Source organism: Rhinopithecus bieti, unplaced genomic scaffold (genome assembly GCF_001698545.2).
Source record: "Rhinopithecus bieti isolate Rb0 unplaced genomic scaffold, ASM169854v2 scaffold_13349, whole genome shotgun sequence".
NCBI classification, from domain to species: Eukaryota; Metazoa; Chordata; class Mammalia; order Primates; family Cercopithecidae; genus Rhinopithecus; species Rhinopithecus bieti.
The window spans coordinates 3053811-3064946 of NW_016807772.1; the positions used below are offsets into that span (position 1 = coordinate 3053811).

Here is an 11136-nt window from a genome sequence, read left to right on the forward strand (position 1 = left end):
ATCTCCTGACCTCGTGATCCGCCCGTCTCGGCCTCCCAAAGTGCTGGGATTACAGGCTTGAGCCACTGCGCCCGGCCCACAAATGCTTTCTGAGCTCATTAAAGCTACACATTACCTATCATCTTCAGGATATAGAATACTATGTGGACAAAGACTTCCTTTTTTTTTTTTTTTTTTTTAAAGACGGAGTCTTGCTCTGTCACCCAGGCTGGAGTGCAGTGGCACGATCTCGGCTCACTGCAACCTCTGCCTCCTGGGTTCAAGTGATTCTCCTGCCTCAGCCTCCTGAGTAGCTGGGATTACAGGCGTGCCACCACACCTGCCTAATTTTTGTATTTTTAAACGGGGTTTCACCATGTTGGCCAGGGTGGTCTCAAACTCCTGACCTCAAGTGATCTGCCTGCCTCAGCCTCCCAAAGTACTAGGATTACAGGCATGAGCCACCGCACCCGGCCAATGGACGAAGACTTTCCTCTAGAGAAAAAAAAAAAAATCATGAGCCCAGAGTCTAGGCATTTAGTTTTGGATTACATGTAACCTTGGACAAGTGTGGCTGCTTCTGCCTCAATGATCTCATTGGAAAATGAGGATAGTGAGCTCTCTAAAAACTAACACATGAATGTTAAGATGCTCTGACAAAAATGACAGTGCTCTGAAAAGTCTAAAACTTAAAGGGAATAGGAATTATTTTTGAACTAATAGTAAGTAGTACTAACTCTCTTCTCTTGATGAGATTATAACCCAATGGGAGACTAAATAAAGGAACCAAGTGAAAATAAATCAAAACTTGAAGATTGAGTTGAGGTATGAAAAGTTTATATGCATGGAACAACTTAGGGCAAGAGTTAGATGTAATGGTATACAGAAAGGCAGACAGCTCATGATGTAGGGTGAAACTGGCTGGAGATGGGAGATGACCAGGCAGCTTCCCCTGATAAAGGAGCTTTGAAAACAACAGTTGAAAACTGATAGCTGGCCGGGTGCAGGGTCTCACGCCTGTAATCCCAGCACTTTGGGAGGCCAAGGCGGGTGGATCACGAGGTCAGGAGATTGAGACCATCCTGGCTAACACGGTGAAACCCCGTCTCTACTAAAAAATACAAAAAAAAACTAGCCGGGCGAGGTGGCGGGTGCCTGTAGTCCCAGCTACTTGGAGGCTGAGGCAGGAGAATGGCTGAACCCGGGAGGTGGAGCTTGCAGTGAGCGGAGATCCGGCCACTGCACTCCAGTCTGGGTGACAGAGCAAGGCTCCGTCTCAAAAAAAAAAAAAAAAAAAAAAAAAATAATATTCAAAAAATAATTTCTTTTCGTTTTCAAAACAGATTATTTTAAACGTCCTTTCTGCAGAAAATTCTTCTATTACCATTCCAGGCTCTGGTCACCTAAAAATTAGACTAAGTAACTCATCGATTTTTTTCCAGGTACCTAGCTACTCCAAAATATATATATATTTTTTTAATGCCTCTACTCTAACTTTCTGCAAGTTTAAATAGCTTAAATAGGGCATGGGTAGGTAAATCATAGAAGCTGCATGCATCAATTTCTCTGAAATTTTTAAGGGGGTAAAAAAAAAGAGATTGTTTTTTTTTGTTTTTTTTTTTGAGACAAGGTCTCCTGTCACCTAGGCTGGAGTGCAAGGTACAATAATGGCTCACTGCAGCCTCAACGTCCGGGGTTCAATCAATCCTCCGACCTCAGTCTCCCAAGTAGTCAGGACTACAGACACATAGCACCACGGCCAGCTAATTAGAGACAGGGTTTCACCATGTTGCCCACACTGGTCTCAAACTCCTACGCTCAAGCGATCCACCTGCCTTGGTCTCCCAAAGTGCTGGCTGGGATTACAAGCATGAGCCCTTATGCCCAGCTCATAAAGATCTTAAGTCATATAACACTGTCACTCAGCTTCCAACTGGTGATAGCTATATCATTACATACAGAATATTTGAATAGATGGTTACCAGGACAACAAGATGTAAGTTGCTTTGTTTCAAACAGTGGATTACTAGAGTTTAATCTCAAGTGTTGGTTCTGTTCTTTTCACTATAAAGCCACATTATGAGGTAAAGGTGTCTGTTGGTTAGCCTGATAATCTAACCAACATATGCCAAGTTACAAACAATTAATGTAAAATTCATTTAGAGAGGAGATGCCTGTAAGTTTGCAAATTGATTTTCTTCATCTCACCTCTGCCAACCACTGGAAACAAGAAATAATGATAATATGAAATATACTATCATTACATGTGCTTTCATGTTACCAGCATTTCCTAGTTCTTTTTTTTTTTTTTGAGACAGAGTCTCGCTCTATTGCCAGGCTGGAGTGCAGTGGTGCGATCTTGGCTCACTGCAACCTCTGCCTCCCAGGTTCAAGCAATTCTCCTGCCTCAGCCTCTTGAGTAGCTGGACTGGCACACCACCACGCCCAGCTAAATTTTGTATTTTTAGTAGAGATGGGGTTTCACCATGTTGGCCAGGATGGTCTTGATCTCTTGATGCCCGCCTTGGCCTCCCAAAATGCTGGGATTACAGGCGTGAGCCACAGCACCCGCCCATTTCCAAGTTCTAAATCTCAGAACTTTGTTTGAGTTTACTTGTTCAATGACTTGAAATGACATATTTGACCAGATGATTATGAGGTTTTGTGAACTGTTAGACAAAGTGACAACCAAAATTCAACTGGACAACTCTATACTCAGCAATGTTGAGGCATAATATCAATGGATTTACTATTAAAGTATGATGAAACTTTTATATAGACAAGAATACATTAAAATTCACACAGCAAAGGAAAATACTTACAGAAATAAATACAAGATCAGCTTCTTTGATGGCATCATCAATATTGGTAGAAAAAAATAGATTTTTTCCTCGACAGGATTCTACCACTTCTTTCAGTCCTGGCTAGAAAGAAAAAAGACATATAGCTTGCCAGTGATATGAGATAACCTAATAGTATAGAATTACATTTGTTAAAGGGAATGGTAACATTGTAATTTAGATGTCTAGGTTGTGCTCAAATTACCTTTGTAGAAAAGTAAAGGATCATATACCAAAGGCCATAAGTGCACATCTCATTTTTTAAATAGGGACAGGGTCTCACTCTGTCACCCAGGCTGGAGTGCAGTGGTGCAATCTCAGCTCACTGCAGCCTCTGCCTCCTAGGCTCAAATGATCCTCCCATCTCAGCCTCCCAAGTAGCTGGGACCACAGGAGCCACCAGGCCTGGCTAATTTTTGTATCTTTTTTTGGTAGAGATGGGGTTTCGGGGTTTCACTGGGTCGTCCAGGCTGGTCTCAAATTCCTGGGCTCAAACAATCCTCCCATCTCAGCTTCCCAAAGTGCTGGGATTATAGGAGTGAGCCACCATGCCCAGCCTATTTTATTTTATTTTATTTTATTTTATTTTATGAGACAGAGTATCTTTCTGTCACCCAGGCTAGAGTACAGTGGCATGATCTCGGCTCACTGCAACTTCCATCTCCTGGGTTCAAGCAATTCTCCTGCCTCAGCCTCCCAAGTAGCTGGGATTATAGGCATGCACTACCACACCAGGCTCATTTTGTACTTTTAGTAGAGATGGGGTTTCACCATGTTGGTCAGGATGGTCTTGAACTCCTGACCTCAGGTGATCCACCTGCCCTGGCCTCCCAAAGTTCTGGGATTACATGCATAAGCCACCACGCGTGGCCTATTTTATTTTTTGATACAGGGTTTAACTCTGTCCCCCAGGCTGGAGTGCAGTTGCATAACAGCTTACGCAGCCTTGACCTCCCAGGCTCAGGCAATCCTTCCTGCTCCTCCTCCTAAAGTGCTGGGATTATAGGAGTAAGTTACCATGCCCTGTCTCATAAGTATACTTTAGTAAATAAAGCAAAGTGGAAATTGCCATTAAACTTGCTACAATCAGAAGAGCAGCTCATTTAATGCTTTGTCATTGTTTACCATGTGCCTTACTCATAAGAGTTAACTATTAACTATGAGTATCAACACAATTTTCAGAAAATTCAAGGTCCTCTGTGATTGCAAGCAAATATATGATTTTGCATTGTCATTATGAATGCACATTTTTACTCCCAATAATTCAGGCCAATACAACTGGCTGTGAAAGTCAATTTACTCCATATATACTTAAATAAATACACATTTTTCTAAGTCCTATTGCAAGAAACCCTTTAATTTTTTAAAAATTCCCAGTTTAACAGGAGATATATTTATGTTAAGAATATGGAGGGGTAAAAAACCACTTAACAAATATTCTTAATTCAAGCCTAAATCTGATTGGACCTGTCCTTTGGACCTAACTACCAATTTACATTAAATAAGTAATAAGTTGAAAAACTCCAAGGAACCCAACCAGCAAAATCTAGACTGAAAAATTTCTTTTTTTTGAGACAGAGTCTTGCTCTGTCACCCTGGCTGGAGCGCAGTGGTACCATCTCATCTCACTGTAATGTTCACCTCCCAGGTTCAAGTGATTCTCATGCTGCAACCTCCCAAGCAGCTGGGATTACAGGCGCACACCACCACACCTGGCTAAATTTTGTATTTTTAGTAGAGATGGGGTTTTTACATGTTGGCCAGGCTAGTCTCGAACTCCTGGCCTTAAGCGATCCACCCACCTCAGCCTCCGAAAGTGCTGGGATTACAGGCATGAGCCACTATGCCTGGCCTAGACTGTGATAATTTCTAGCCAATAAACAAACTGGTTTATTCAACCAATAGATATTGGTTGAAGCCAAACTATTGTGGGCTACGAGCCTGGGCAACATGGCGAAACCCCATTTCTATGAAAAAAATTTTAAAAAATAGCTGGGCATGGTGGCGCGTGCCTGTAGTCCCAACTATTCGGGAGGCTGAGTTGGGAGGATCACTTGAGTCCAGCAGGCGGAGGTTGCAGTGAGCCAAGATCGAGCCACTGCACTCCAGCCTGGGCCACAGAGCAAGGCCCTGTCTCAAAGAAAACCAAAATTATCTTTTAGAGATACATGATAAAGTATTTATGGATGAAATTATAAGTAATCAGCATGGTGGTAGTTGGGAAGGGAGACTGGCCATGTAGATAACTGGTGAAATAAGATGATAGACATATAGAGATTCATTGTACTATTATCTTTAATTACATGCTTGAAATCTTCCATAAAAAAAAAAAAAAAAAAAAAAAAAAAAAACAGACCTAAACCACTGAAGCTCACTCTTAGGGGAGAAACTTCAAACAATATCCATCCATAATATTATGGATGTTTAGAAAACTATGTCTATAGCAAAGTGAAAGCCCCTTCAGGGGCCATAGGTCTGGCATTACATATAGAGGCAACTCCCTTTTCTTCAATGGTTCCGAGGTCTCTTAACATAAGTAACTGGAGGATGTGAAAAATGTACATTTGAATTTCCATTAGTTTGATTAAAATAACGGGACAAGCAAAATACATGAACCACTGCAACCATGAATATGATGTCACCAATCACAGCAACAGGTTTCCTTGGTTATTTTGGCTAGATTCTAGAAAATGAGGGAAATGTTTTATAGAGTCGGGATTTGCAGAGAATAAAATTTAATTCAGTCCCGTGTATAATCTCCTAATATTTAAAGTTACTAAAATTAGAGCGATGCAGAATTCATATAAATGTAATAAAACTTCAAAATAAAGACTTACATAATTTTATTAAAATCAGTGGGATCTTTGTAGATCTCCAAAACTGATGCAGAAGCAGTTAATAATATAGGTTCTATCTGTTATTAGGTTCATTATGTAATTATCATAATTGGTATCTAGAATGTATATGGTACTTTTAATGGAAGAACTCAAATTCTTTCACAGGGTAAAATTATCCTCAGTAAAATGAAAATTTTACCCAGGAAAAAAAAAAGCAAATTGTCCATTTTGTGTTTTTTCTTTAAAGTAGTTATTAATTTTTTTTTTTTTTTGAGATGGAGTCTCGCTCTGTTGCCAGGCTGGAGTGCAGTGGCGCAATCTCGGCTCACTGCAACCTCTGCCTCCTGCACTCAAGCGATTCTCCTGCTTCAGCCTCCCCAGTAGCTGGGATTACAGGCGCACACCACTACACCCATCTAATTTTTTTTTGTTTTTTTGTTTTTTTTTAAATACAGACGGGGTTTCACTATGTTGGCCAGGATGGTCTCCAACTTCTGACCTCAGGTGATCCACCTGCCTTGGCCTCCCAAAGTGCTGGGATTATAGGTGTGAGCCAACCACACCCAGCCTAAACTATTTTTTAATGAACAAAGTTTAAAAAGCAATATCTATTCAATAAATATGGTAACACAAAAGGATGTGTTTTAACTGTTAAATATTAACAGAATCTACTATTTTCTCAGTAATTCATGTAATGAGAGAAGAAAGAACATTAACAGTAAGTCAAAACCCACTGTATGCCCTCTCCTAGTCACTATTATTCCCAAATTACCATCATGCTGAATTCTATAATCATAGATTAGTTTGCCTATTTTTGAATCTTATGCAAATGGAATTATACAGTATGTACTCCTTTGTGTCTAGCAACACTACTTTTGTAAGATTTTAACCATATTCTTTTTTTTTTTTTGAGACGGAGTCTCGCCCTGTCGCCCGGGCTGGAGTGCAGTGGCCGGATCTCAGCTCACTGCAAGCTCCGCCTCCCGGGTTTATGCCATTCTCCTGCCTCAGCCTCCCGAGTAGCTGGGACTACAGGCGCCCGCCACCTCTCCCGGCTAGTTTTTTGTATTTTTTAGTAGAGACGGGGTTTCACAGTGTTAGCCAGGATGGGCTCCATCTCCTGACCTCGTGATCCGCCCGTCTCGGCCTCCCAAAGTGCTGGGATTACAGGCTTGAGCCACCGCGCCCGGCCTATTTTAACCATATTCTTAAGTGCAGGAGTAGTTTCCTTGATTTTCAACATAGTACAGTATTTTGTTGCAGTATGATACCATAATTCATGTAGCCATTCTTTTTGTTTGTTTGTTTGTTTTTTAAGATGGAGTCTCACTCTGTTACCAAGGTTGGAGTGCAGTGGTGCAATCTCAGCTCACTGCAACCCCCGCCTCCCAGGTTCAAGTGATTCTCCTGCCTCAGCTTCCCGAGTAGCTAGGGCTACAGGCATGCGCTACTACACGTGGTTAATTTTTGTATTATTTTGGTAGAGACAGGATTTCACCATGTTGTCCAGGCTGGTTTAGAACCCCTGACTTCAGGTGATCTGCCCACCTCATCTTCCCAAAGTGCTGGGATTACACGCGTGAGCCACTGCACCCAGCCTCATGTATCCATTCTATTGCTGATTAATATTTAGGTTGTTACTTCTGTCCTTTATTGCACATATGTATGCATCTCTGTTGGATATACACTTGGAATTGCTGGGTCACAGACTAATAGTTTTGTTTTTTTTTCGAGAGAGAGGGTCTCACTTTGTTGCCCAGGCTAGAGTGCAGTGGTGCCAACAGGGCTCACTGCAGCCTCAACCTCCTGGGCTCAAGTGATTCTCTTGCCTCAACTCCTCAAGTAGCTGGGACCACAGGCACATGTCACAATGCTCAGTTAATTTTGAAATATTTTGTAGAGACAAAGTTTCACTATATTGACTAGGATGGCGTCAGCCTCCAAAAGTGCTGGGATTACAGGTGTGAGCCACCACGGTTGGCCTCAAAAAAAAAAAAAAAAAAAAGAAAAGGAACAGGGGTCTTGCAATGTTACCCAGGCTGGGCTTGAACTCCTGGGCTCAAGCAATCCTCTCACCCAGCCTTCCAAACTGTTGGGATTACAGGCATGAGCCACTGCACCTGGCCTATATTTTCAGCTTTAGTAGATACTGTCAAACGGTTCTGCCAAGTGACTGTACCAATTTATATTCTTACCAAGCAGAGCATAAAATTCTAACTGCTAAACACTTGGTATTGTCAGTAATATTATTTTAACCATTCTGATGGGTATCATTATTCTTATTTATTTATTTACTTATTCGGAGACAGAGTTTCACTCTGTCACCTAGGCTGGAGTGCAGTGGTGCAATCTCAGCTCACTGCAACGTTTGCCTCCCAGGTTCAAGCAATTCTCTCACCTCAGCCTCCTGAGGTGCTGGGCTTACAGGCATGCACCACCACACTTGGCTAATTTTTGTATTTTTGGTAGAGACAAGGTTTTGCCATGTTGGCCAGGTTGGTCTCGAACTCATGACCTCAAGTGATCTGCTCACCTCGGCTTCCCAAAGTGCAGGGATTACAGGTGTGAGCCACTGTGCTCAGCCGTATTTTTTTTCTTTTTAATTTGGAGATGGGGGGGTCTCACTATGTTGCCCAGGCTGGACTTGAACCCCTAGGCTCAAGTGATCCTTCTCTCTCAGCCTCCTGAGCTGCCAGAACTAAAAGGCCATGCCACCATGCCTGGCTTATTTGTGAAGACTAGAATATACTGCTGGCCGAATTCATTACTGAATGTTTGGATATAAGTATGGCTTACGGGGTTTCAAATGACTTGCAACCCTGTTATCAATATCAGCATTACAGAACTCTCCATCAAGTTATCTTTCCAAAACATTTTTAAAAATTACCCTAAATTGAATATAGTAATATATATATATATGCTTTTTTGAGACGAAGTTTTGCTCTGTAGCCCAGGTTGGAGTGTAGTGGCATGATCTCGGCTCACCACAACCTCCGCCTCCCAGGAATAAGCGATTCTCCTGCCTCAGCCTCCCAAGTAGCTGGGATTACAGATGCACGCCACTGCACCCAGCTAATTTTTTTGTATTTTTAGTAGAGACGGGCTTTCATCATGTTGGCCAGGCTGGTCTTAAACTCCTGACCTCAGGTAAGCCGCCCGCCTTGGTCTCCCAAAGTGGTAGAATTACACATGTGAGCCACTGCGCCGTCAATATTTCAATCCTAAATCTGATTCAGATATAATAAGTAAATCTGTGTTTTTGAGTGACTACTACTCTATGGGTGCTTTTTCATAGATTCCCATATCTTCTATTCCTATAGATAGCAGGCAGACCTATCTTAGAGATAAAACTGGATTGAGACTTTCCTTCTAAAAGTCTAAGGCAACTAAAGTCTATGGTTGATAACAGTCATAAATAAATAAGCTTTGGCTGGGTGCGGTGGCTCACACCTGTAATCCCAGCACTTTGGGAGGCCGAGGAGGGGCGATCACCTGAGGTCAGGAATTTGAGATCACACTGGCCAACATGGCGAAACCTCATCTCTACTAAAAATACAAAAATTAGCTGGGCGTGGTGGTGGGCACCTGTAATTCCAGCTACTAAGGACGTTGAAGCAAGAGAATCGCTTGAACCTGGAAGGCAGGTGTTGCAGTGAGCCAAGATCGGGCCACTGCACTCCAGCCTGGGCAACAAGAGCGAAACTCCGTCTCAAAAAACAAACGAAAAATAACCAAGCTTTTGTTGGGGAAAAAAACAAACATATTAATATTAGCTAGAAAATGCTACCATCAAATTTTCAAATGCTTTCCTGTTGAGTTTCAAAAGCATAATATGATGAACTCTTTTTACAGTGAAACACCAAAATAAAAAAAAAGGAAACCAGATAGCTCAGTAAAATAGTTAGAAGCATATTTTCTAAATTCTCTAAATTCACAAAAATTTTGAAATTCCAGTTAAAAAGATTTGTGGCACCAAACTCTAAATATGAAAGATGCCATTTATCCATCTAAGGTTTATGTGATGTTAGTATAATAATCCAAAATATATTAAACTTATATTAATATTCTAAAAGTTTTATTTATTTTATTTTTACAGGATACCACTTTTTAACTTTATTATAATATGGTAATGATACTAACAGACAAGATTGGAAAATAGGGAAGAAGGCCAGGTGCAGTGGCTCACACCTGTAATCCCAGCACTTCAGGAGGCTGAGGCGGGTGGATCACCTGAGTTCAGGAGTTCAAGACCAGCCCAGCCAACATGGTGAAACCCCATCTCTACTAAAAATACAAAAATTAGCTGGGTGTGGTGGTGGGCTCCTGTAATCCCAGCTACTCAGGAGGCTGAGGCAGGAGAATTGCTTGAACCTGTGAGGTGGGTGTTGCTGTGAGCTGAGATTGCATCATTGCACTCCAGCCTGGGTGCCAGAGCGAGACTCTGTCTCAAAAAAAAAAAAAAAAATGAAAACAGGGAAGAGAAAAAATTGGCCATAATCTCACTGCACTAATACAACCATTTTGATAGACTTCTTTGTGGTCATTTTTCCTACCCACATTACCCAGAGTAATGTGTTTTAATGTCCATATGTTTTGTATCCAGATTTTTTTCATTTAATTTCTTATCAGTTGCAGTTATAGATTTTATATTAATAGTGCATATAAATTATTTAATAAAGACAGTAAAAAAACAAAGAGCATAAAAACAGAGAGTTGTTTAATAAGCTTACCTCATAAATAGGAAGTGTAGGAGAATTCCATGCATTGATTCTTGATTCATTGACATCAACAACCGTTACCCTGATTTCAGGACACATATGAGCAATGACACTACAGGTGGGTCCTCCAACATAGCCTGCACCGATGCAACAGATCTTCTTAATTTCAAACATGATTGTACTAGAAGGAAAAAAGTAAGACTGTTCTAGTATTGAAAACAGAAAATTTAAAGAAATCATATTGTACATTCATCACTTGATAAAAACTGTCAAGGTGACAGATATCTGGAAAGATTTCCTAGATTCACTCTGAGGAATTAAGAAAATAGTGATTTAAAAAATAACATTCCAATTGGATGACCTAGCCTGTTCTCAGTTGCACTAGCATGAAACATATGGAAATAATTACAGTAACTGATATTACTGAAAGGGAGCCACAAAGATTATAATGACCCAATATTTAGAAAGTAAAGAATCAAAGCAAAACATTCCTTAGGGCTATAATACACTAGGACAACCTTGATTGCTGACAGAAAGTTCCAGGATGAACATAATTGTACAATTCTTGCTTAAATAAATGCTAGTGTACAAAGATGTGTTTATAACAGGTTTAGATTACGATGATATAGAATAAGATTAGTTCCATAGTCCAGAATTGGCCTCTGAGATTATATGCCCTACACACTACTTTGGCTTTCAAAGTTTACTTTTAGGTACTAGGCAATAATCTTGTTTTTTTTTTTTTTTTTTTTTTTTTTTTTT

General features: G+C 40.8%; 1 protein-coding gene across 1 annotated transcript in view; it reads right to left on the minus strand.

The window, feature by feature from the left end:
* The window catches only part of UGDH (UDP-glucose 6-dehydrogenase), a 30272-nt gene that overhangs the window by 13151 nt on the left and 5985 nt on the right, over positions 1-11136 (minus strand). Inside the window, exons 2-3 of the mRNA XM_017883764.1 lie at positions 10387-10555; positions 2802-2903 (exon numbers count right to left, since the gene is read on the minus strand). Of these exons, the coding sequence (XP_017739253.1) occupies positions 2802-2903; positions 10387-10548 (264 nt within the window). The 5' untranslated portion in view covers positions 10549-10555. The remainder of the gene's footprint in view (positions 1-2801; positions 2904-10386; positions 10556-11136) is intronic.